General features: G+C 38.0%; 1 protein-coding gene across 1 annotated transcript in view; it reads right to left on the bottom strand.

Annotated features, from left to right (window-relative positions):
• Positions 1-27,447, bottom strand: part of LOC124645278 (discoidin domain-containing receptor 2-like) — a 59,564-nt gene that overhangs the window by 18,838 nt on the left and 13,279 nt on the right. Inside the window, exons 3-11 of the mRNA XM_047185076.1 lie at positions 23,004-23,115; positions 21,911-22,142; positions 20,547-20,694; positions 20,195-20,383; positions 19,700-19,833; positions 19,298-19,505; positions 13,887-14,205; positions 13,464-13,567; positions 11,653-11,747 (exon numbers count right to left, since the gene is read on the bottom strand). Coding sequence (XP_047041032.1) covers positions 11,653-11,747; positions 13,464-13,567; positions 13,887-14,205; positions 19,298-19,505; positions 19,700-19,833; positions 20,195-20,383; positions 20,547-20,694; positions 21,911-22,142; positions 23,004-23,115 — 1,541 coding nt within the window. The remainder of the gene's footprint in view (positions 1-11,652; positions 11,748-13,463; positions 13,568-13,886; positions 14,206-19,297; positions 19,506-19,699; positions 19,834-20,194; positions 20,384-20,546; positions 20,695-21,910; positions 22,143-23,003; positions 23,116-27,447) is intronic.

The following is a 27,447-nucleotide window of genomic DNA, read 5'->3' as shown; positions in this document are numbered from 1 at the left end:
ATCGGACTAAAAACAAAAATTACGTAAAATTTAGCCCCAAACATACTTAATGTTTTGTTTGTTGACAGATGCAAAAATAAGGGCATATCGTATTTGAATAAGCGAGCGAAGCGAGCGCGAAATTGTTATCGGACTTAAAACAAAAATTACGTAAAATTTAGCCCCAAACATACTTAATGTTTTGTTTGTTGACAGATGCAAAAATAAGGGCATATCGTATTTGAATACGCGAGCGAAGCGAGCGCGAAATTTTTATCGGATTTAAAACAAAAATTACGTAAAATTTAGCCCAAACGTACTTAACTTTTTGTTTGTTGATAGATGCAAAAACAAGGGCATATCGTTTTTGAATACGCGAGCTTAACGAGCGCGAAATTTTTATGGGACTTAAACCAAATATTACGTAAATTTTAGCCCAAACGTACTTAACTTTCTGTTTGTTGACAAATGCAAAATCAAGCGCATACAGTTTCTGAATACGCGAGCGAAGCGAGCGCGAAATTTTAATTATTTTTTATTGAAGACTCAAAACCAAAATAACGTAAAATGTAGTGTCACGTGTGTTTTAAGTACCAAATTTTAACAATAATTAATTTTAAGTTTAAAAAGTTTCAACTTGTTTAATGTTTTGTTATTGTTAGACAGTTTTATGTAGCGCAGATACTAGTTGCGAACAATTTTTTTTTAATTGGGTTAATTTTGCCGCCCCCTAAAAGCTGCCGCCCGGGGAATGTGCCCCCTCTGCCCCCCCCACGCTACGCCACTGGTTGTTCCCCTTTTTGTAAGTTGCAAAGTCACTCGAGTTATATTTATCGACTCTCCTAAAGTGAATAGCAAAATGTGTTGCTTCTTGTTTGTTGAGGTTTTTCTTCCTTTTGTGTTGTTATTTTTTTTTGGAATATACTTAAGTAGTCTGCAGGTTTTGCTAACATTGGTACATTTTTCATAAAATGACGTGAAGCTGTGTTGGGTAGGGGAGGGACTAACACAAATGTCAATAGGTAAAACGGAACGTAGCCATGTTGTCTGACTTGACTGACAAAGGGAAATCGTGCAATGAGGGACAATTGAGTTATTAGGCTCGTCACACAGTAGTATTGTTCGATGCGCGCCGTCCGCCAATTAACACGAACAACTCCGATATTTGCTTTGTTGTGATAGATACATAAGCAGACTGTTTGCTCTCCGTAAATAATTTAATGTTAATTAACTGCTTTATTGGGTACCTACAATTTATAACAAACTTCTTTAAACATATCATTATTACAATAATACCCTAGCACAAGTTGACATTGTAAAGCTTTTTTGCAAAAACGCCTCGGATGAATCGAAATAAAAACGACAGCGCGCAAAAGTGGAAGCAAAAGAAACATTTTCTAAAAAGTAGTTTCGTTAAATTCCAATTGGCTACGTTTCGACGTCACCACACTGCTCGGTACATTCGTAAACAGCGTTCTCTGTAATTTGTTTGCCACAGCCGTGTTGCGTTTACTTTCCCCAAATGTACAGTGGTACTAGAGCGCGTTTTATCAATTAACTTTAAATACCTCCATTACAATGCATATTATTTGCACATACTAGGTCCAAGTATCACGAAGTTTCAGCTACTTTAGTGCACGTTTATTTTGCCAAAATTGTCCAGTATATTCTTTTTAGTTGAGAAATAACTCAAGACCAAGCCAGGTATATTGAATTTCTTGAGTTTTCACGTGAGTTATTTCTTGAAAAGAATTTTCTTGTCAAGTTTATTTAGGACGACATGTATTTTTTTTTGGAAAATACTTTAAGTAAAATTTCAGATGACGTAGCAAATTCTCTAATATTTAGGTTCATGATGCTGCAATTGTACCTATGATAGTATCCTAACGCAAACAGTTTTAAGACTATCAATACTAAAAACCTCACAATTTGGACAAAACAGGCCATAACTTATGACTTAAGTGTTTTTATATTACACAGTTGTTCAGATTAAGGGAGACGAGAAGTTTTCCCGGCAAAGTTGTTGATTGGAGAGACACTTCACGAAAACTTTCTATTGCTTTCACATTAAAGGCAGTAGTGAAAGAATAGCCCATTGTCTGTAGTGAAGATTGATCGCCGTCACGGAACCGAATCGTATTAGAATGCGAGCCCAGTGTTCCGCCCGCTTCATCTCAGCAACTTTTAATAAGGTCACAGGTGGTGTTTCGCGAATGAATATTTTGGTTCCATGAAACTTGGATAAAGGATGTACCTAAATCTTTCAGGCGCTCGCGTATTATCAGCAGTGTGCCGAAGAAAGAGGGTAGGTATATGTTGTCCTAGTAATCTCGAAACGGATTTTGTTGTGCTAGCTTTCGTAATGCTACTCAATGAGAATGTAATGAATACTTTTTGCAAAAAATATTTTTAGTAAGGCCACAGTTTTCATGTTCTTGTAGTCATCGGCTAGTTTTTGTCGGGTTTCTTAAGAAATATACATTACTGGTTCTTCTCTGTTACTTACATACAATACTAGCACCTATCATGACCTGTATAACACTATGTAAGTCGACGGTTCGTCCTTGTAATGAACGAACCGAAGCGGCACTGCAGTTATAAATTGTGCTAACGTCGAGCCAAACGCGCTGTTTTGGATAAACGATATAAAAAACGACACTCAAATAAAAGAGCGGGGACATTTGTTAACTAATGACTGGAATCAAATATCCAGGCAGGACTGCTGTTTTACGAGCACAGTTAATCTTAGATAATTTTATTCACGGTGGGCTGTAATTTAGTTCCATTCCGAAGAGCCGTAAGTCGAGTTCAATATAATACTACTCAAGTAGAATAGTGCCTTTTAGATATTAATTGGAGTGAATGGAAAGAGCGCAGAAGCATAAGTAAATTATCGAATTATCTTCTTTTTAAAATATCGTTTTTATTTCGCCCTCGGCATGAGGTTCCGCCCCAACAGCGGGCTAAGCGACACTTGTACTATTTTTTACATTTTTTGATTCGCTGCAAAGAGAATAGCGTAATATGTTTCGATTACCGTTGCCTTGGGTTCGTTTTAACTGAAAAATGTGTCTGTTACCAAGTTTCCAATCCGATTGGGGCGTTTTTTATCATTTGGCTATGTTGTGCTTTGACTGCGGGTGCTATTTTTCATCGGTAGTTCGTTTAGATGTGGTTGATTAATTATTCAAGCCTTACTGACTCACGTAGCAAAGTGAGGCCGCCAGTAATTGCGCTTTTAGTGATAAGCCGACAAAACTTAAATAACAAGTTAAGTTTTTGAGAGGATTTATGCCTCTGAACCATTATTTTGGTGGTGGTTAAAGCTCTTGCGATTGATGTATAGCAAATAGTTTGGGACGCGAGCAAAACCTCGTGAAAAACCTAGTACCTATTAAAATATCAAGACAGATCAATGGGCCTGCTTTCACTGTCTTGTACTAGATTGTTCTAAGTATTTACTTTTTATCTTATAAACTCTGTACATATACTATTAAATCAACCAATTACGCTTATTTAGTTAAATGCAGGAAAATGAGGTATGCCCTCAGATGCTATAAAACTAGCCTTTGTACTATGATGACATGATTGCATTATGGACGTAATGTTTTAACTGAATAACGAGAGCTATCGAATGCAATCAGGTAATTAAAGGTTTATTATAAGTAGTTTCGTATCAATTATAATTGAAAATTAGTCATACTACACAGTAAGGTTTTCAGTATTTATTCGAATAATATTACCATTCGCCTGCGTTCAAGCCAAACTGACTGTCAGCCGCCGAATGTCAGCGTCTATGCATATTACGCATAACGTATCGTCGGTCAGATAGATGTGAACGAAAAAGTAAATGTGTATGGAAATACAATAAACTGTTCGCTCACATTCGGCATCTGAAAGTCAGTTTGGTTTGAACACAACCTTCATACAGACGGGTTATTTATACGTAGCTAGGCGTCTGTTGAATAATTATGTCCAGTGTGTGATTGCATACGGCCGATTACGATGTTCTGGCATTGAAGTGAGATAATTAAGGAGATATAAGGAGTATTGATTTGTCAGATAATTACGACCAATTCCGGGAACTTAATACAGAGTGTTTATTGGTATATGTGTGTATGGTAATAGTTTAACTCTGAGGATTAAAGAATGGTAACTCAAAATGGGAATGTGAATACTGTAATATTTTTTTAATGTCATTTCGTGCTAAACCCATCTTTGAATAATTAGGCTGGTTCAATTTACCCTGTCAAACATCCTCTATAAACTGTACTACCTAACGACTTGGCCGCTTAAACCAATAGTAAACACTAACAGAATCCGCCTACACAAACAAAGCAATAGGTAGCTGTAAGATTGGCTTTCAAACTGTGCCTTTATCAGATTGCCAATCACCTGTGCCTAACTGCGTATACTACACAATATGCTTCGGTGGAAAGCGGCCAGTCAACGGCTGGGCCTATTCACAAGATACGGTGCACACCGTTTAGCCAGGCCCCAAACACTGGCCCAAATAACTAATCTGTCAAGCCTGAGTGGCCATCAGTGACCATCACTGCGTACATTGAATCTGTCAATGCACAAAAGCTGAGGTGCATCAAAGCCCGTCTAGGACAGTAATGAAATACGTCGGATGTAGTTAAACTGGTTCATTTACACTTGGGTACCTACGAACTATATCCTACTTCCTACTTATATTATAAATGTGAAAGTTTGTGAGAATGTATGGATGTATGTTTGTTATTCAATCACGCAAAAACGGCTGGACCGATTTGATTGAAATTTGATATGTAGATAGGTGATACCCTGGATTAACACATAGGCTACTTTTTATCAACACACCACGCGGGCGAAGCCGCTGGCGGAGGCTAGTAATACATATGTACAACTTATAATATAGAGGTAGGTTCATTCTTCAGTCTTTTTCTAAGCAAAATTAATTTCCGTCCAACGGTTTATCCTTTACGGATAGACAGAGTTAATTGTAGAATTATGGTTTTCACTAGAAAATAGCTCCGAGAAAACAACGGCAATGACAAAAATATTTTTGTAATAAAACTATACCAACTTCATAGAAGACTTTATCGTTCTAGAAGTCACGAGCAGCTGTGTTAATATTACCACCAACTTCTATAGCGATGTAAAAATTGTATTTTTTGCTGAATGTGAAATTAAAAGCAGATATTAGAGATTTACCATCACTTTCTAAGAGTTTCTACTATCAGAGCATAGTTTCTTTATCACTGTACCAGCCTAAGGATGTCTTCAAATCAACAAAAAAATAATAATGAAAATCGGTTGATAAACAACAAAGTTACTCGCAAACAAACAGAAAAATACACGGACAAATAGAGTAACTTTTTTGAAGTCAATTAAAAAACATAGATGCAATGTTTTCTCTGACAGGCAAACGTATGTGCTTAATAGAAACTGTCAGAGGTTAGTTGAAATGAAACCAATATTGTAGACATCAAATGCATGCTATTTTTCAATTATGTTTTTTTCCGAGTATCAGATAAATCACGAGATGAGCTTTTAACCGACGTCTTCATTGTTTCCTGTTGGTTTTCTAGCTGGTTTGGTTTCTACGTATTGCGAACAAAATGGTTCTATTAAAGCCGAGTTAAAGGTTGTTTTACAGACTCGGTAAAAGTGTGGTTTCTTGTTTGAGACGTTCTCATATTGAATTCGCGGGTTACATCAAAATCGGGTGTTTTAATATTTTTAAATCGGTGTCGATCGCTGATCAACAAAGTTTTATTCGTTATTGGCAAGTTACAAAATTGTAGGCGTATAAACCGCGGAGCAATCAATTCAATCACGAGCTTTTCAACTGTTTTTCGGTTAAAAGTTTTAGTTTAAACGGACTGTTGACTGGCGTTTTCATAGTGTAACAGTGCCCTTAGCAGCGTATATATTGTTACAAGCGATATTCGATTATATCCATTTGACGCGCCAATCAAATCCATTATTGTGGAGTGCCTGCGTACTACTCGACGTCAATACACAATATAGTGACGGGCGTTTATGAATAATCTAGCTAATTGCCTAATCGTTAATTCATGTTGCCTCGAATATTAATATTCTTGATACTAGATAATTTTCTAATTAATTACTGGAACATGTTAGAAGATATGGAAGATTAGGTTACCATTGTTTTAAAGGCATTAATTAATGCCTACTAATAGAATTGCCTATTGAGTTTATATTATATGTTGAACTAAAACATGATTATTATCAAATATGTGTCTATACAGTAATGATATTGCAAGTTGTGATAAGGATTGTGAAGCTTATCGCTAAGTGATTAGACTGATTAGATTTCGTTTACAATGGAGGCGTGATTATCTAGTGGTGGCAGCTATTGTAATTAATAACGTTAATTAACAGTATGCATTGTTCGCGACTATGGCTTCCGCGTGACCGCACCTTGATGACCTTTTACTTAGATGAGCTAACTTAGGCTGTGCTTACATTATACGAACCTATAGAAGAAAATACTTCGTTATGCCTAATAAACGTTTTTTAATCTTGTCTAACTAGATGAAGATAGTTAGCATTAAATATATTAATTTTACTTTTTCTTAAACTTTTCAGAATCAGAATATTCAGACTAAAATTATTATTAGTAGTAGTACATATGATTTTGTTTTAGAGGGATCGTAAGCAATTTTTTTTTCAAATAGGCCAAAGACCGCCGATTTGAGAAAAAAATAACCAATCCTCTATTTCCTTTACATTAGAATACCAAAGAACAATGAAGGAATCTAATCGTCTGATTACAAATAAACGCTTAAAGTGTTGTAGCGACTGAGGGAAACCAACATCGGTTGTTCTGTTTGCTTTCCACGCTTCGGGGTGAAGAAGGCAGCGTACACATTAGCGCTTTGAGATGATATAATCATCATTAGATAAGTAGTTTAAGTTTATACATATAGTGTATCATTCATCATTAACCAGTCAAAATATTGTGCTAATATGGATAGATGTATGGATATTTTGTGCCTCTTTCAAGCGTAAACTACTCGAGGGATTTGGTTACTTTTTTATATTGAATCAAAAGTAGTAGAAGAAGCGGGTGAAACCACTGGCGGACGATAGTTCGAAATAATTAAGTATATTATTCATTAAAAAAGATTATTTTTTAAAATTGTTTCTATTATTATGGTGTTAAATGTAAAAGAAAAATGAATGGTTTATTATTGTTCATCCTGTTGAATGTAGCACTAGCATACCAAACGCGTAGCAACCGCGTAGTCCGCTAACCGCCGATACCTTACGTGTGCATTTCCCTTTAAATTCTCGTCATAACATCAGTCGTACGCCACCGACCGGTATGAATTTAGGCCTTTGTCGTGTTAGTTCCGATGTCATCGTAGCGGTTAGAATGCGGTGTTTTGTTCAGAGATCAGTCAACGATGTAATGTGCGGTGGCCGAATGTACGGCAACGCTTTCAAATGACGATTGCAATTTTAAAGCACTGTTCTGATGTATGTTCTTGTTATGATTTATACAAGCTGTTGATTTGCATCCGTGCCATATTCAAGGAGATAATTATGCTAATGATTCTCGACCCAAATCAATAAAAAAATTGGTACGTAATTTTTTTTCTTTAATTTTTTTTCTGAATTCCGTAAATGTCATCTAGCCTTATTTAAACTTGGCGCGTGTGTTAATGGCCTTAAAACCGTGCTGCGCCCTCACACAAACGCAAACACAAAGCATACGCAACGATCACTCATAAATTTCATTCATAAAATTGGATTACTTCTGAAATACCACGACATTACAATGACAAAAAAAGCAGTGCATATTAGTTATTTCCCATCTACTGTAATTCCAATCGATTATATACGTATTGTATGTCCTCCTCCTGAACTATGGCACAAATGCAAATCAACACCTTGTATTTGTTACAGAAGAATTGTGTTGAATATTTTTTTATGTAGTTATTAGTGGCTCAGTAACTAAGTTATTTAAAGTATTTTTGATAACAAAGGCGCGTAGGTGTTGAGCCCGTTTTATTTTCCATTCCGTCTCTCCAAGTAGCAACAGTTGAAATGTGTTATACATTAAATAAAAGCCTTTGTTTCAGAGGCCGTTTCGGAGCCCAAAAACACGGCGTAGCTGAACGTTAACTAAATAATGTTCATTACGTATTAATGTTCAATTGGTATGTTTTACGCAGGGAGCGCGCTGTGTGACCGCACGCCATCCCCCGGGAAATCAGCCTACGATCCTCTGAGTCTACACTGTACTATAATTCACCTGTTTGAGTAAAACCTTACGAGCATATTGAGCATACGACGTTACACCTACATTCTCCAAATTCGAAAATTCAAGAACTCTTTTAATTTTCCCTCAAATAAAATCAAATTATATTCGGCTTTAATCATTGGGGAAAAAATCAACCGAGGGAAAAGCATTAGCCTGTAAATGAAATGGGATTGCCCTTTTAGATTGAAACCCTATATCAAGACATTTTGAAATATAGATTATATTATTTCGATTATTTTCTTTTACGGTTATACATTCCCGGTGCGGTATTGGACCTTTCAAGCTCGTTGAGATTGTCAATGTGGAGTGATGTATGAAAATGTGCGTGGGCCGTTATTGAACAATCATTTGTGTGCGAGTGTCATGAGTTATGCGTGCCACGCTGTGAAGCTTGCATCCTAAACGCTAAGTGCAATGCGTACACCAAGCGCCCGATAAACAATGGTTCATAGGTAGCATAACTCATTCGCCAATCCACTCGGCGTGGCGGCCATTTCTACAATGGTATAACCATCGGCGGCTGTGTTCGGTACTGTGCGGCGCGCTTCAAAGCGGAGCCGTCAATGTAATGCCTGCGTCATTGTTAGGAATGAAGCTTAATCGATGTCTGGTTGGATTGAAAGCGAGTGCCTCAGGATCGGGGGGTGTGCGTGCTGTGTATTCCCGATGGGTCTTATGAGGATAATAACGCCTGCCTATTCCCTGCATTTCCCGGATTGTGTCTACTTAGTGCGCTTGCGTTTTAAGCCTCTATTTACCCAATTACTATTCCTACCCACAGACCAGTTACGAAACAAGATTTCGTGCTATTTCGTTATTTACAAACGTGACAGCGATGAAGACCAATTTGTCGACGCCATTTATTAGTTTTAAGTTTCGTCTGTTTTATGTAAACATAGATTAAGTTTTATTTAAAAATCTAAAAATGTCGGATTGGTAACCACAGCCACTAGATTTAAAACTGACCAATGTAATATATTTAACGAATGTTGACGAACGTCTTACAAAGGATACAAAACGACAGCTAAGTCGGTTGCTGTTCCCACATCACAGCTTGACCGACATAAGCCTTTCTGCCAGCGATGTGCGCGAGCGACACTAAGCCGCGAAACGATATGTCTTTTACTTCTAAGTGACGGAACGCAACGGAGGAAGGAAAGAGCGGAGGTGCCTTCCTGTAGGTCACAGTTAACGTATGGTAGGCATGATCTGTTACTCAGACTAACGAGGGTTCCTTGCCAAATCAAAAAAATCTAAGATTAGTTTTGATAGACTAGTGATTTTGTTTGGAAAATAATTGGCGGGTTTCAAAGAAGGCGTATAAGGGCGAAGCGTCCATCGAACACCCGCATTTTGGCGCGGTACTTTCTTAGGAGATATTGTGTTATGACATCTCCGTTCGTCATTTTGTTCTCCATGACGGAACGCAGTATAATGTACCAGCGCGGGTAAGATGCTTTATGTGGGCTATTATCTACAGCATATGCAGTATGCACGGTCTACTGTAGACTAGCTACTTAGTGTGGGAAACTTACAGCTATTAACCTAATTTTCATTTGCATTCTTGATGCATGCATCATGTCGGATGGGAAGGATTTTAACTAGAGATGCCACGAATATTCGGCAACTATTCGGTATTCGGCCTATTCGGCCCTTTTTCTTGATATTCGGTATTCGGCCGAATAGTAGGTATTATTCGGCCGAATACCGAATATCAAAACATGAAAAAAAAGACGACATATTACAAAAAAAAAAAAATTGTAATGATTTGTTGGTAACAAACGATTACGTTTTTCGTCGTAAATATTACAAGCTTCTGAAAATAACCTCTCACTATACACGCTACTCCCTGGAGAAGAAAGATAAACTTTAGCGAATTTCGACAGGTTTGGGTACTGTTTTTTGTTTGCTGACCACCACTAAGGATCAGCCTTCCGATCTAAGCGGGAATAAGGAAGACAGGTTGCGACTTGTCTCTTTATTGTTTACCTACGCACGGCGCGGCACGTGCTCAACAACATGTACCTATTTTGCGCCGAATATTCGGGGGCCGAATATTCGGCGCTTCGGCCGACAGTGCTGCCGAATATTCGGTATTCGGTATTCGGCCAAATCACTATTCGTGGCAACTCTAATTTTAACCTCTCTTTTGAGTACGCAAAGTTTGGTAGGTACTAAAAACTGTGATGGCTAAGAGGCTGGGTTAGTTCTCGTTTGCACCTGTAATAATTGAAGGCAACTAGAGATACTAGAGTGACGAAAAGCTCCATAGAAGTATATCTGGCTTATTAATCAAGCCTACAAAAAGGCTGACTTTGAATTTCAACCAACATACTTCGTCAGAACATCTAAATAAAGTAACACAGAAATACGTGTTAGTACTGAGCGCGAAGTTTTTGTTACAATGTCTCTCACAACGCGCGTTTTGTAATGAGAGTCGCGTTATGCGGCTAATAAACTTAATGTTTAAAGACATGTTGCAAGAAAAACATGGGTATCACGTTTTTGACAATGTTATGGGCATGTTTTGTAAGTATGATTTTAGGACTTTGCGGTAAGTCTGTCTGTGATCTGACTGTATTCCATGAACCGTGATAGTTTGACAGGTGCAAGGTTTCAACTTAGATTCGATTTGATCTTCACATGTTTTTTAGTGAACACTACGGATATAAACCGTGACATTGCATGTACATTGTTTGCCGTCTCAGTGACGCAGTGCATTCACAAACTCAATTTTGGACAGTGGACACAGGGGCTTCACACAAATTCACCGAATTATGACGACCGTGTGATTAGATAGAACGGGAAATTTGATCGGATGTAACGGTAATTGCCGAATGGCCACTTGGATTTAAAGCATAAACTATTTTGGCTGCAATCGAGTAATGAAATTATCATTTATCGATTGTAACATTGATTAGGATTAAGTGGGAGGTAATTGACTATTCTGATACCGATGTGAATCCGATTGTTTTGGCGATGGAATAAATTTTGTGTAATGTTTTCTAGTGATTATTTATTAGGTATTTATTGAAGAGGTTTGAAGTAAACAGTTTTATTTTTGAAGCAATATTTTTTTAGATGGCTACGTCAATATATGTATTTATTTAATTCTTTATGTACACGGCTACAGACAGAATACAGACAAGAAGAAAAATAGAAAAAATAGTACAAAGGCACAGCTTATTTCGTATGAAATCTCTTCCAGCAGGCCCGTTATTTATTTTGGAAACTGTCCTTTAAAAACGATAACCATACAAAGGAAGAAAAATATATAAGGTCCTTAAAAAGTAAGATGTTTTGCAGATTTGTTAAACAGTCAATAACAATTATGTTGATTCTTTTCCAACAATCAAAACCCCAGAAAATGGTACACTTATATGCTATGTACTTACATGGTGTATAATATCGGTGGCGGCGTAGAAGCTCTCATGTGGATCGGGTCGTTTCATCATGTAGGGGCGCGGGAACTCCGTGTCCTCGCAGATCTCTGCACCAACAATACACCAATCAGTTAAAAGCAACTTTATATTTTCCTACCAAAATAACTTATATCATATATTCATTTAACGATAAAAATATATGTAAGTACGTGTGTCATTCCTATCTCATTCTATTTTAGTATCATAATGGAGGGTTTTGAGCCTCTCCGGGTGGACGCCTCCTGCCTTAAACGTCACTCAATGTCACGGATAATTCGTATTTTTACCAAAAACCCGTCACTATTTTCTTTGGCGTATTCTTGGAAAGATACACGAACCCGGGACCTATTATCCTGTGCTTGGGGCGCATCATCTTTTCAATATGGCTGGTGAACAATGGCCGGCTTTCCGGCCGGACGTCCGCCCGCCCGTAACGAGCACCTATCTTGAGTTTTCTTTTAAAAGGGGGCGCAGTGTCAAAACGACGGAATTTTAGTTTGTTAAACTGTCTAAAGATACGAAAAACTTCGAGCTATTTGTAAGGATTATATTTTTAGAGACATTTGGATTTTAAGACAACTTCGAGTGGCTGTTTTTCCAAATCTTATTTTTACTTCTTTTCTTATCAAAGTAGTCAAAGTAACAAACTTCCAAAAGTTGCGCACAAAACTTTTAATCTATTTTACAGCAGATAGCAAAACGCATTTTCCTCAACATTCATCTGAAGTCGCATTTATTTTGGAAAAAAAACGTGTAGTTAAGATAATCATTAGGTCGTTTCATTTTCAAGCTATTCGTGTAAGAGTCTTGGAATAGGGAGAGCGAGGGAAAAGTAACAATCTAGGGGCAAGTGCACTCGTAAACCTAACGAGTGCAGTCGAGAGGCGAGTCGAGTGTCGCGGGCGAGCTAACTAGCGCCAGTCGGAAAAAACACGACCAGCGACCACAAACACGATGAGGACGGCTCGCGTCAGAAGAGCCCAGCGATTATTTGTTATATAACATTCATATTTTATTTATTCATACTCGAATTTATTCACACCTGTATTTAACAAATTAATCCACTTTGTATCAAAGCCTATAGATAGTGTGAAAAGCAATGAGGAAAACTAGATTGGCAATAAGATGTGCGTTTCATTAATCCTAAAACATGCGTGTATGGAAAAGGATTGTATGGTTGACGACATAACATTGATAACAATGTACATGTTTAGATATACCCACGTGGGGATCAACCCTTGTTTACTGAGCAAAAAATAGCCCCGTAGTAGTTTGTTCATTTGTAAGAGCAGATATTTACAATTAGGGTCAGCTCTCTGTGGATTTAATATCTCCGACTTTATTGTACTTTACAACTCCTGTGTATATATTGTTTTATCTTTGGTTGATGTTACATTTGCAACCTCACGAATTTAATATACTGCCTTTTCATGGTTTTCTTTAAATAACAATGTTCATCGCTTTATTCAAACATGGGGGGCTTCAGATATATTTATGTTGCGGTATGTAGTTATATTTATGTTTATACACACAGCTTCCTTCCAGTATCGGAGAAGAAAAAGACAAATATGTTTTCTATATCTTACAAATGTGGTCATACATTACATGTTATGACATAACTTTGTGAAACTATTGGAGCGCTAATAAAAATACAGTCACAGTAGAACTTGGAGAAGTGGAACTCAAACTTGGATGATTTGTGAGCTGCAGAGGCGTCGACGCGCAGTTTTGGGAGATATAGTGGTACCTGCGATGTTTGCGATAACAATATATCGGTCACTCACCGTTGTACTCGTGCTGGTCGTGCGCTTCGCGTTTGTCTCGGCGGCCGAGAGTCTCCCTCCAAATGTTGTAGGGCTCCCTGTAATCCTCGTCGACGACCGCGGGCCTGCACACAAACAACCTACTTTATTACCTCGTACAAGTGTTTAAATGTCCCCCCAAGCTTCAACTAATTGAATTACTTTTGTTTTTTAATTTGTGTGATGGTTTTTTGTCCAATCATTTCTGGAATGATTTACGACACGATTTTTGTTCGGTTGCAATCTATTTAATCGCTCAATAGAATAAATCGTTAGCGATTAATGTCTGCAGATATGTCGTCTTGAGTATAAAAACTGGCTTGGACTACGATTTATGATTTCCGTCTCTTGGCTTTAGTAGCTAATATATGGTTAAATGTAGCAATTTTATAGGTACTAACTTACCTGAGCATATGTATGGGTGGACAGTTAGCAAGGGCGAGCGCCAGCCTCGGAGCCCTGCGGTTGTTCCGCGAGCTCGAGCTGCCGTGCCTCAGCGACGGACAGAACGGTTTCTTCAACATGTTCGGTATTCTGCGTCTGGTCTTCTTCGTCAGCAAGACTACTGTGGCTGCAATGAACGCCCCACCACCCACTAAAGCACCACAAGCAAGTCCCACCGAAACCCGTAATGATGAGTTTCTTTTCTTCCTCGAAGATGGCGGAGTATCTGTCTTATAATACTCTTCCAGAAACTCCGCAGATGTATTCACCCAGGTCGGAACTGTTGACAAGAATTAAAATGAACGGAGTTAGTAGAATGAACATTGGAAGTACGTGAATGAAGCCAAAGTCGCGTTCAGCTTCGCGAATAGCTAAGACAATAAAGGAAAATGAATGGATGTCGGGACCAGGACTAATTGTTGTGTTATAATGGGATTGCATTTAGTAAGAAATGCCGCAGCGCTACGCTTGGTTGGTTTTCAATCCTTAAGGCAACGAGACTGAGATTTATAGAAGGATTTAATGCAGTCATATTTTTATGTCGAGATCCCATAGTTTAGAGTGGAATTATAGAAATGGGTAATATAGGAGAAGTACGCATTTCTATAATTAAGGTAATTTCATAGTTTTTCATTAGGGTTTACGTCTTTATGGATAATTAGTTTGAGATTCTCATGACTCTGTGCTCGTGTTCATCGGTACTAAATAAAAAAAAGCATTAAACAATAAACATGCAAACAAGTAAACAAACAGAAAACGACAAACACAACTATCATCTGCATTGAAACGCATACACAAACTCGAATGACGAACGAGCAACTTTTGTCCTGAAAAGTTCTAAACTAACTTGGAATTTTACACAAATTCAGAAATAGGTCGAATTGTGTAGCTCAAAACTAGGTCTTAACTAAAACTGAGGTAAATGGCGGAGTGCCAGTGTAATACGGAGGAGGTGCCAAGAGTCAGTTAATTCCGCACTAATTTCTAATTGTACATTTAATGAAGTGTATCTCAGGACGGCAGGTTAGCAGTCCGATTTGTACTAGAGTTGCGGGGCCGGGTTGTTGATACTTTATTTAGTACTGGTTTTGGTAAGTCGTATAGTGGCTGTTTTTTACATTTGGAGTCGACTTTTTAAGTGCATCACATTAATTATTTCTATCTGTCTTTAATAGTGAGCACCATAGCAAGATTACTAAACTTTTTATAAATAAGAACGTAAAACAGCTTTAATTCGCATTTAGTTTTAAATGAAGTAAATATCGTGACCTTTCTTATTGTAAGGTATTTTCGTTTCGTAAAGGCTCCGAAACTAAAGAACTGATTTGCTAAATTCTTTCGCTCTAGGGAAGTACACTATCCCCAAGTGACTATATTTTTTCCTGGGTACGGGAAGTATTTCCACGGGACGCGGGTGAAAACAGACAAAGGTCAAGCCATTTTTAATATGATTACAAAATTACAATGGTGTTTGCGGTAAGATTGAACATATTTTATTATTTCTCACATTTTTTATAGAAAGTGAGAAAGAGGAACAGGAAGTAATTCTCGGAAAGGACGCAAATATGTCGTTATACAGGAATTAATTTTAAGCAGTGCACAAAAAGAACTGGTGGTCCAGAATCATTAACAGAACATATCTGCATCATCAGCAATTTTTTTTCTTTTGATTCTTTTGTCCGCCCTAAAATCATCAAAATATGGATACCAACTATTCTTAAGCGCGCCGAGCAGCGCTCGCGTCCGTAAACCGGTTTCGCGTTGCCACTGTGCTTACTATGACGAATGTGACCGAACAATCGGTTACAAAATAAACATCTTTCGATATCAATAACTTTTCTTTTTTGTACTAAAACAAGACAAAATAAAAATATACTTGTCTATAAAACTTATCTATACTAATATTATAAAGAGGAAAACTTTGTTTGTTTGTTTGGTTGTAATGAATAGGCTCAAAAACTACTTGACCGTTTTTAAAAATTCTTTCACCATTCGAAAGCTACATTATCCACGAGTAACATAGGCTATATTTTATCCCCGTACGGGCAGTAGTTACCACGGGACGCAGGTAAAACCGCGGGAAAACGGCTAGTTTAACAATAAGTTGACAAAGTATGCGCACTGGATAAAATTCATTCCTGTAGGATGTAGATCGGTTGTGTCCATTCTATGATAAAATTATATTTAAAAAAACCGGCCAAGTGCGAGTCGGACTCGTGCACGAAGGGTTCCGTAAATTACAGTTAAATCAACCTATCTCAAAAACTATAAGAGATACTTTGATCAAACCAAAAATCGTTGAAAGAGTTAATTAGCATGCATCACCTCTATTTTTTTTAGAATTTTATACCCCGTAGTTATAAAAATAGAGGGGGGGGGACATACTTTTTACGACTTTGAGAGCTGATATCTCAAAAACCGTTCACTTTAAGAAAAATGTTTTTTAGAAAACTTTATATCATTTTAAAAGACCTTTCCATTGATACCCCACACGGGTATGTACATCGAAAAAAAAAAATTCATCCCTCAGTTACATGTATGGGGGGCCCCACCCCCAATTCTTTTTTTTACTATTTAGTGTCATATTTTTGTAGCGGTTCATACAACACATATTCCCATCAAATTTCATCACTGTAGTACTTATAGTTTCCGAGTAAATCGGCTGTGACAGACGGACAGACGGACAGACGGACAGACGGACATGACGAAACTATAAGGGTTCCGTTTTTGCCATTTTGGCTACGGAACCCTAAAAAGTGTGTACAAGGTGATGCCAATGTTTTAAGTGAACTTAATTGGGCCTAAGAGATTGTGACATAACAGGTTACCGTAAATCGGCAACACCGATCTAAAACTATTGTTCCTTCTTTCGTTCCCCTACATTAAAAGTGCGTGTTTTAAAACTTAACAATTAGATATCAAGCTAATATTTAGAAATATTTAGAAACCCCCATAATCACCTAAGTATCACATAACGCTTTTACTATAGTTCGGCCATTCAGAGAATGCGTTCCTGACACGTCGCGATTGAACTGACGACGTAACTTTGCAATGGCGTTGCAGTTACGATAAAAATATTTTTGCTGGTTGTTTACCGTTTTAACAATTGAGGAGCATTAAAACAACATTATTATATCAATAATCAATGAATGTTATTACGTCGTCAGTTCAATCGCGACGTGTCAGGAACGCATTCTCTGAATGGCCGAACTATAATGGATTACGTGCTTCGAATATTTTCTTATCAAGCATAAAAACTTCGTTTAATGTACCTACAGAAATTAAATCTGTATATTTATAAATACTTTCACACTTGCAGTTATTCCGATCGGTTTTTCCGCACTGACCAAACTGGCCAAACAATTCACAACAGCCGCTAGCCTATTCAAACATTGAGTTGTGAAACCAGCGAAAGATTTTTTACCGCTCGATATGTGTCGCGTGTAAAAAAACCGGACGGAAAATCCGCTAGTGTGAAAGCGCTGTTATGGTCGCTTAGTGATTTCGAGGTTAATAACGATATTGATTTTTTCGGCTTATGATTTTGTACACGCCCAACGATAAAATTTAATCAGTTTATATATAGAATTTTAGATAATTATCAGAGTCTGTCTGGGCTAGGGGTGGAAAAAACCTTTTGTGAGATAATTTTCTTGTCCGCCTGCCTTTATTTTAGGAATGCTTGGAGATATAATGGTTTCTAAGTGTATAATAATATGAAAAGCAAATCACATCGTTCAAACTACAAGAGTTGTTATAAACTAATATTTAATTTATATTATCTGACGTGTTTCGTTATTTCATTTTTCTATTGAAAAATACTATAGCAAATTCAATCAATCCCTTAGCAATTTATACCGACGCTGAACAGTGGGCAAAACCAAGTCGAACTTTTTATTATGAAACAGTTATTAAGAAAATTTTGCCCTGAGCCGCTAAATCCTTACCCTTATTTAGGGGTCAATGTCCCTTCAACACCCTAGTTAGACCGAGCAAGCCAGCGAAATGAGATAGGTATTCTTTTAAAAATGAAGGTGCAAAACAGGTTCCGCCTAAGTAACGAGCTTAAAAGATAAGTATCCTAGACATATTATGAAATCTTACTTATATTTTAATTATTTCTTATTCCCTTTCTTTTAAAGAACAAAAACAATACGGAATTTCAAGTAGCAATTATTACGTATTAAGAAAATTATTTTAATTTGCTTGGTTTTGCAGTTCCATGTTTGTAATGTTATTATCGAAGAATTCAATTTGAGCAGCCATCAATTCACAATTTTTCCAGAGCGGATCAAAATTAAAGTGCTCCGTACGCACAAAGCGCCATCGATCGACAGTTGAATGTTTAGCGGATAAAAGGCAGATGGTACATTATGTATATTCTATTTCGGTAATGAGACACGTATCACGATACTTGTACGGATTCCTAATTGGGGCAGATTACGAATAATGATGATTCAGAGGGCCCACAGCTCCGCCGGCGGCGTAATTATGTCGAAAACTTTGTTTAGTACCGTACGTTAGGTACCATCCGACCCTTCCCCATGTTATATTAGAACAAGAATATATCACAACAAAATGATGAGCCATTCGATTTAGCCCTTTTCCATCACTGGATTTCGTAAGGAACTGGATTCTAGCGGATCATTTTATGATGAGTTTTGTCCCCGCTAACTTGAATAGTATAGCACAGTGTGTGCTCAAAGGACCGTCAATATTACCCAAAATCCATTTTCACTGGGATAATATCTCGGCGAGTGCGGGTGACGCGTCGCGGCCTACTCAAAATATAATTGGGGGAACGAAATAATCCAGATCAAACATTTTCTGTAATTACAAGTTCTTCATTTAGCGAGCGACGATTTATCACTTAAGAGGCGATTTCCTCAAAAGAGCTGTGGATTAATTAGAGGAAGATAAAATTTGTGAAATAGCTGCGGGCTTGCGAGTGCTCTGAACTGATAAGGGCCCCGATGAGAAGTAATGGATCTATTAGCGTAGCCGGCCACCTGCGGCCGCGGGACATCTTTTTGTTTGCCCTAAAAATCATACAATCCTGTTTATGAATCTTCCCAGTTCACTTTTCACTGAATAATTTATTTGTACAAAACATTCGGGTTCGATAAACCGTTCCGATTCATGTTCGTGATTGTGAAAGATGTTTATCCCGTGAATTGAGCGTTGATTTGGACGCGGAGTCAGCGGTGAATACCGAACAAATTATCTGCTGTTTTCCTCCATTTATTTATTTTTTAAGTAGGCACGTTAAGCTCACGGCCAGATGAAGCGTGTTTATTCAGTCGTTGTTTGCCTTGTGATTTTTGAAATGAAAATGATTTGGAGCAAATAAAGGATGTGTTTGGTACACTCACTTGATTTGAAGGTTATTTCGCTGATGAGAATCCACTCGTGTTGGAATCTGAGCTTCACCATGATGTGTTTAGCCGTGCGGTTCTGCAGGTCGATGTGCACGACTCGGGCGTGTTCGGAAACTCTGTCCTGCTTCGGTTCATGGGAGACATAATCTTCTTGCCAACGCTCTCCTTCTAGTGAGAAGTACACTTCTGCTTCTTTGAACAACTGACAAAGGAGATAAAACATATAAAATTTCTGAAGAATAGCACCGTGTTGCCTAAATATTCCTTGAAATTATGTTAGAATATCAAGATAATTTACTACATAAAGTTATAAGATACATGTATAAAATATGGGAAAAATACGATTAGTTTCGAAGAATATTGCAAGGGCTTTCGCAGAGCTTCAAAGGTCGTTACCTGCACATCTTTGGTGAACATGTTGTTGGTATGTACGTCAATGTGGTAGAACAACCGAGTCTCGCTGAAGTTGAAGGTGAGGGTGACTTCTTCGTCAACCATCATGGTCTTATTCCACCCCACCCATCGCGATCCTGCGACAAAATTGTTCCATTACAATAGGCCTTGCATACACCAGCCTTTGTACAGTAGTGTGAAATGATATTCCTAGCTATCTTTACGAATAAATGGAATAAAGTTTTGTTGGTCGTCGATCCGTTCCAAACAACATTGATCGAGTTTCTTCTCAGTTAATTCGCGGATGATCCTGGCGTATAAAATTCTGGTAAAAAATACACACGTACTCGTAACAGGTGCAGACATTCCTTACTTAACCCGAATTTTGAAATACTTAATAATGGTTCATTCCCGATTTTCGCATTCAAATAAATTCAATTTGAAGTGAACTACCATGACCTAGTTGCAGTGAAGATAGAGAACCTTAAATTAACATACCTCTTGTGTCTAACTGGTCTGGCAGTTCAAAATCATTGGGCCCAACCAAGGAGTCCGTCATCTGACCGAGTCCATTAATTAGTCGGCCCTCCCGAAGTGTTCCGTCGTAGCCGAGGTCCTCGAACCGGGCGCCTCCGGTCATCGCCTGCATGTCCCCGCCTTTGGGTGCCGAGTATGCAACTAGATCCTCTGCACAAATAATTCACAGTGAATCATCCGCCTGCTGGCGGCCTTCAGCGCAGAGCACATATCATTCGCAAGAACACATGTTAAGCAGTTGCAAAAGCCACGTCGCTTTGCAGTTGTCCCGGGACGCACCAGCAATTAGAAAAGGTATCCCTCTTATACCTACGTTTCCAACGGCACCCGTATAGTTCCACTCTCATGCAAGCCGTCCGAGGATGCGCTGCGTATGGATAAAACCGTACTTTCGACGCCACGAATGGTGCCTCAAGTGTCGACTTTCTCGGCGTGTATGTGTTAACATTGCCTGGTATAAGCTGCAATAAATAAAACAAGCTTCATACTTGTTGCATAATCGTACAACAATGATACTAAAATAATGTTCGATACAATAAAAAGAACTAAAGACAAAGTGCGGTTATTAAGAAAAATATTGAAATGATCACAGAGGAATAACGAGATTTTTTTGTAACATTTTCAGTTTGACGCCTTAGCCTACGTATAAAAAACAAGCAAAGGTACATTCAGCGTCGACGAGACGAGCGGATGAACACTTTGCATTCGAACAGAAGAGGGATTCATCTCTGTGGAAATATTTTGTACATATTTATGACAGCGGCACTACAAAAGAAAATGAAATCGTTTATCTTCTATTGTCATTTCACGTGAAGCCGCATGTTTTGTTTTACATTTTATTTCATGTACCGCCGTTTATCAAGGGAAATTGAAAAATGTAGAACACTAAAACGGTTTGTTTACACACTCACTGAGAGGCCTCGACATTTTTATTGTGGAGTAAGGATATGGGAAATTGCTATCGGTTCAGGTGAGCGAAAAGGTTTTTCACAATGTTATTTTTGTCGTTTGAATATCGTTTAGGTACTGCCATTGTTCTAGACATTTTTTTTTCAGAAAAGTAATTCTTTTGTTAAGAATCAATCTTCAGTTAGTGCATTAGCTTTTAAAAAGATTTATTTCCCTGCCTACCAATTATTCCCGTCCTTTATAAATAGAACGTTGACATAATGTAGTAGTTTAGCAAGTTGTCACATAACATACGCAGCGCTGAGTATACGTAGGTCTGGTTGAGCGTAACCTAAGCACCCGCGCGGGGACTCATTTCACGTAACTTGAGCCTTGCGTCTTTGGAAACAGCCCCAAACTTCTCCCCGATCCCAAGTATGTAAAGGAAAACTTCGAGTGCACTGATTTGTGTCTAATTGCTAAGTAAATTAAATGATTTATTTAACTTTTAATGTGTTAACTGTAGCATTAAACTTTAAAAAGTTTTAATTTGCTCTAGATGTCCCCTTACAATGGTTCTTTCTTATTAGTTCACAATAACGGATAAATAAGACGGGCCCAAATTTTATCGGCCGACTCTAAGCTGTAAATAAAATACTGGACTTATTTGGTAGGCAGTCATTCGTATTTTGAAGTTGCTTCAAAATTGTGTTTCGTAGAAAACAAATACAAAGCCTATTATTCCCGCTGGTAAAATGAAGACAAACTGAAAATGAAGTGGTCACTTACCCTGCTTCCGTTGAAATCTTTGTATTTGACCCAGCGGTTGAGTGCGGTGCGCCAGTACTCTACTGAGTAGCTCTCGACGAACTCCACTCCCACAGAGTTGGCGAACCTGCCCTGCGACTCAGTGCCGGTGATCAGATACTCATCATGAAGGTCTATCTCCAGGAACTGGCGGCTCCGCGGCGATATCAACCCGTTAGGGCACCACGCGCCGCCTTTAATCTCCGTCCGTATGCTGCAAAGACGTGTCCCGGTTAAGTTCTCCACAAAGCTTCTTTTTATTCATCACAATAAGTGAGCAACAAGTGGCCATCAAATACAGCCAAGCGTATATTTTTGTCGGTTTACCGAAGACTTTAAGTTCGTTTCGTACTAAGCTAACCGGCAAATTTATAAATACGCTTTTAGGGCTCGTCGGTGCGCATAAGCAAATAAAATTAGCGTAATAGTATGTACGAGCAAATAGAGTATAACATTTGTGTTTCATTTGACAGCAGAGGCAGGGCGTCTGGCTGTTTAGAATATCTCGCGTGATCTCGTCAGTAGTGGGAACAAAGCGCGCTAAGCGCTGAATTAACGTGGTATTTGCTAAATCGCCTCTGACCCTATGTAAAGTGGCTCAGATGATAAGGCTTCGGCACAGCCGGCCCTACTTACATCTTGTTATCTTTGGGGAGTCAAGCTCAGAAAGGCTTTTGTAGGATCACGGTCGTTCCGAATTCATATGAAAATTTAATTTTCTGTTAGTGAATTTCTCAAACGGGAGTCGAGTTTTCGCGTTATTGTCTCGCTTCGGGCTTATGCGGGCTTAAGGCCCCGAATGTGGGTCCCGCTGTTAATTGTTTGAGCTAAGTATGAGCGTTTTGTGGCTGGGGGATTCACAATTATTGTAACAACTTGGCCGTATCATAGCGCTTTATTGTTGTTTAACAATGGGCAGCTAAAGACATTATATCGATTAAAGGGCTATTTGCTTCGGATTTGGGGGAATGTGTGTTCGTTTGGCATTGTCATTGACTAATTTAGCGATTTAATTGTTTTGCATAGTGTTCGAATTTGGTATTTGTGTTTGAGGATAAACTAATTGTTAAGTTACCGTGAGCTGAGGGGTGAGACACTTTGGTCATAGCTGGAGCTTGCCGACAGTGACTCGTTAGAAATCAGTCCACTTTCCATTCCAAGAGGTACTAGGCAGCTACCTCCTTCAGCTGCAAGAAAAAGTATTTGTTAGTTAAATGAAATCACTTAGAACGTTCCTTTAATTCACCAATAAACTTCGGGATATAAGTTTCTAGGAAAAGAGTTCCAAAATAAAATAGACATATAAAAAATACACTGTTTGGAAAATATAATGGGTTTAATTAAGTCATTCAAAGAAGTTGTGTGTAGACTGAGTAGCGAGTGTGAGTTGGTTTGTTTTTCTTTAATTAGGCAGTGTGTCGTGTTGTGGGTGTCCGGAGTACGGCCCGGGGCGGTAAACTATCCGGATCGTAACGTGCCTTCCGTAAATATGTGTTTTGATGTTACACTTCGACGGGACTAAGTTAAAAGTAAATAACGTGTGTCTAAGATTAGCATATTTACTTATAAAAACACGACAGATTAAAAAAAAAATCCATCTCATTTTATGTAAACTGATGAAATAAACTTTTGTACTAAGCCCTAATAAAAAAGTTTTTCTCCAAACTTTTTTGTAAGCGACGTAGTTTAGATAGGTATTTAAACAGTATTGCTTGTAGCCCAACCGATTGTTCCAGAAACATTTACGATAAAGTTTGCGAAAACGGATAGGCTGGCACGGGCTGTCTGTACTTATTTATATCCGTCATTGACGTACTGCGGATTTCAATAATGCTATCTATCTATCTTCGGATTTGGTTAGTAGAGATAGAATTATGACCTATACGAGTATCTTCAAATTCACAGAAATTAGGTTATTGAAATCAACTGATTGAAAGAAAATGGTTATCATCTGACTACTATGCTCAAGGAAGGGAATAACATATCAGTGATATACCTTTAAAACCACGAGATTTTTTTGTTATTCTTGAAAGGGGTCCTGGGATTTTCTTTAAATCTGAGGGTAACATTGTGTGGGGTGAGAGAACATTCGAAGGATCATGTTTCTACCTTAAACATTCATAAAAACATCGTTGCTTAAGAAGATTTTTATTTTGTGGCCTAGGTATTTTTTCGAAGACAGATTTTTTCTATAGTAACACATTATTCTAAGATTTCAAACATATGTATGTCAATTTGTGTACACTACATTATTTACAAAACGTAAATAATGAGGGTGATGATAATGGACTAATTTGTTCGTTGTGTGTCGCGCTTCTTCTGAATCACTTCCCTTACCAGGATAAAATACCCACAGCCTAAGTAGCCCGGGAATTAAGTATTTTACAAACAGAGATTTTTCAAAAATGTTTGCAGTAGTTTTGAAACAATTTAGTGCACACATACAGTCAAATCTTTCCTCTTTCTAATATTAAGTAGGCCGTATACCATGCTGACATTTTTTATTCAAGTAAACGATACATATTTATATTTATACTATTCATACTCCTTGAAGGACACCTCTTATATTACAGGTAGGGGTGGACCGCCCCAATTTTTGAATATTTTTCCTGTTTTTAATAAAAAGAAAATACGAGTTACGACGTTGGTGAAGCACAAAGGGAAAAATTCTAATTCAGTTTTGCGGTCCGGCTTTATTTTAACATATATTTATTTATGCTATTTTTGCCCTATTTTTGTTTAGCAAATCGTGTCTGCAGATTCACGGAATAACGGCATGTGTAAGGCTTAGTTTAAGAAGAGCTTATGTGCATTGTCACACAACGTCTTTACCAAAGAAAATATCTTTATAAGGAATATTAAATTAAAATATGGAAGGAAGATCGTACTTTGTTAGATACGTGTAATTATTAGCCACGTTCCAATATGCAATTCCGCTCCGATTTCATTGAGTAAACGTTGTAAAGTATTCACTTTGCAAGTATATTCTACGCTTGAAACCACATTGATATTCCAACGCTCGTTCACAATACAGCAAGAAAGTGGAGTACATGTTCAGAAAATTCTAATGCCTCCTATGATAACATGTTTATTCCTATGTGTCAATTTAAATAAATGGTTTTCCTTGTATTGTTTACGTATATGCAGGGAATATCGGGCAAATATATGTGTAAATATAATCCCTCTTGAGGAAAAACAAAGTAAATTCTGAAAGAAGGTAAGCATTTAATAATACCTGCCGGCATGAATTCAATTATTTTCGTTATAAATTGTTTAGTCTTTCGATTTTTACCGAGAACGTAAGAGGTACTGAGGGCGACTCCAAAGAGTACGAGTATGCGGGGGAAAAATACCTCGTCCTATGTTTTCTTACGATATTACTCATTATGTGAGAAATAACAGAGTTGAAGAGTCGTGGATAATTGGTATTTTTTTTTGGTAATTTCCTTACTAAACAAAACCAACTAACGATTATTTCGCAACCAAGTACCAATCAGTAAGAACAAAAGTACGCGTGCGTTCATAGTCTGACAAACAGGCATGTGAGCGATGCGCACCTAATCCCGAACATCGCGAGGACATGTGATAAATTACACCAGAACAAATTACATGAAACTGCTGTAAGTAAAACAAACAATTTATTAAAAAGACAAATGAGACGGCCGCGTCGCTACGTGGTTTTAATTATTACATGATCATACTTGTCAGAAGTGTTCGCATATTTGTACGCGATATGTTTCGACTGATTAATGAATAGTGCCGGATTAAGTTATGCGATTCTGTTATATTTATGTTTACTTGGCTTTGTTTTTCTCAGTGTTATGCTTGTTTAGTCTCGATTGTCTAACATCACGAGTTAGTACTTTTCTTTTTCTACAACTATAGATAAATGTATGTCGGTCATAGCAATTGCTTCTAAGTAAATTGACAAAACACAGGCCTACGCTGCCTCCTTGCAAAAACAAACGCATACGTAAAACAGAATATTTTATTGTAATTCAATAATTACTCGGGCATTGTTCTGTAAAGATGAAAATTGAACATTAATAATAAAGTTTATGAATAGCAAATCCTGTTCGGAATTAACTCCTGTTCGCAACCCCTTCCCGAGGGTAGGCTAAACTTACTACCTCATTACATTAATTGCTCGACGCAAAGGAGAATAACTATTAAAAATTCATTGTTTTCAGCCTTCCACCAAATTCACTTGAATAGCATTATTAATATTTAATTCCACAATGACGCCGCGTCTAATGCTCTTAATTTTAAATTCTTAACAAACTTAATATTTGAGCGTGGCGGCCCCTCCAAGGATCCTATGCCTATCAAAAGTATATGAAGATTTTTGTTTATTCGCAGTCATTTCGCTTCCACAGCGGCGTCGGTAGGAGGCCGGGCGCGAGGCGGCGCCGCGCGGGCCGCAGTCGAGCGCGCCTTCTGCTGAAACTCCGCGCGGGTAATGTTTCACATGGGGTATCTCGGTAAGGAGACTAGACTTGCACGCTCAGTGGTACATAAATTTTCCGTCGGTACCGCATCGGAACCGCAGTAGGTAGCGGAACGACGTCCGTACCTCGTACGTGTTGCGCTGCCAAATAAAAATGTGGGTGGGACCTTATTTTGAACATTAGCCCGCGACTCATATGGAGCAGCCGTACGAATAGGAAAGTAGGATATATGTGTGCGGTAAGTACGCGAATGTACCACACATAAACCTTTCTATTTATTATGATAACTACATATTTTATGTATGGCTGCATTATCTAGCTGATGTTGAGATAGCGTTGGCTACGTTTTTGGTTGGCTGTATATTGTTTTCGTAAGATATGGATATTGTGATGTAGAACACACAGCTTGTTTAGGAAGAGCTTAGCCAAGACGTACCAGAAAAAGTAGCTATGTTATTTATTTTATTCATGTAAGTAACGTTAGCGTTAGGTAATTTTATTTACAGGGTTTTCGTGTAAGTTAAATAAACAGTGCTTTTTGGGTTGAATTGCCGACAAAGTGTGCCAAACAAAGTGTGGTTATTAATATTCGCGGCTTGCTGCGAAACGTATAATCGCCGGACCTACCTACATAAATAATTCATGTCGGAATTAAAGAAACTAAAGTTTCTCTCATTTCAACGAGCCACTTTAATGAAAGTGTTTGCTAAGGGAATTTATCAAATTATGCGGAAGGCGCTTCTGGTGTTTATTTGTAATTTTCAATGAGCGACCTAATTCGTATATCGATCTAGCGCTATCGGGCTTAGAAGGCAGGGACTCTCAATTCACGTGTTTGTAAGTGCAAAGAAACAGTGCACTTTATTAGCCAGTCCTTGTATAAGACGCATCCACGTTTTATCCGTTAATGTGAGTACGAGTGTTGGCTCAGCACACATTATGTTGCCGGCATATTACACAGCGCTTGAGCCCCACTGACGCACTCATTGTTTAAAGCCTTCGAGGGTTTGCTGTGACGTCAGTCTTTTTGTCTAAGATTGAATAGCTGATGCCATTCCCTTGGGTGTTAAG

Source organism: Helicoverpa zea, chromosome 31, assembly GCF_022581195.2.
Source record: "Helicoverpa zea isolate HzStark_Cry1AcR chromosome 31, ilHelZeax1.1, whole genome shotgun sequence".
Taxonomy (NCBI): Eukaryota; Metazoa; Arthropoda; class Insecta; order Lepidoptera; family Noctuidae; genus Helicoverpa; species Helicoverpa zea.
This window is presented reverse-complemented; position numbering and strand designations above follow the sequence as displayed.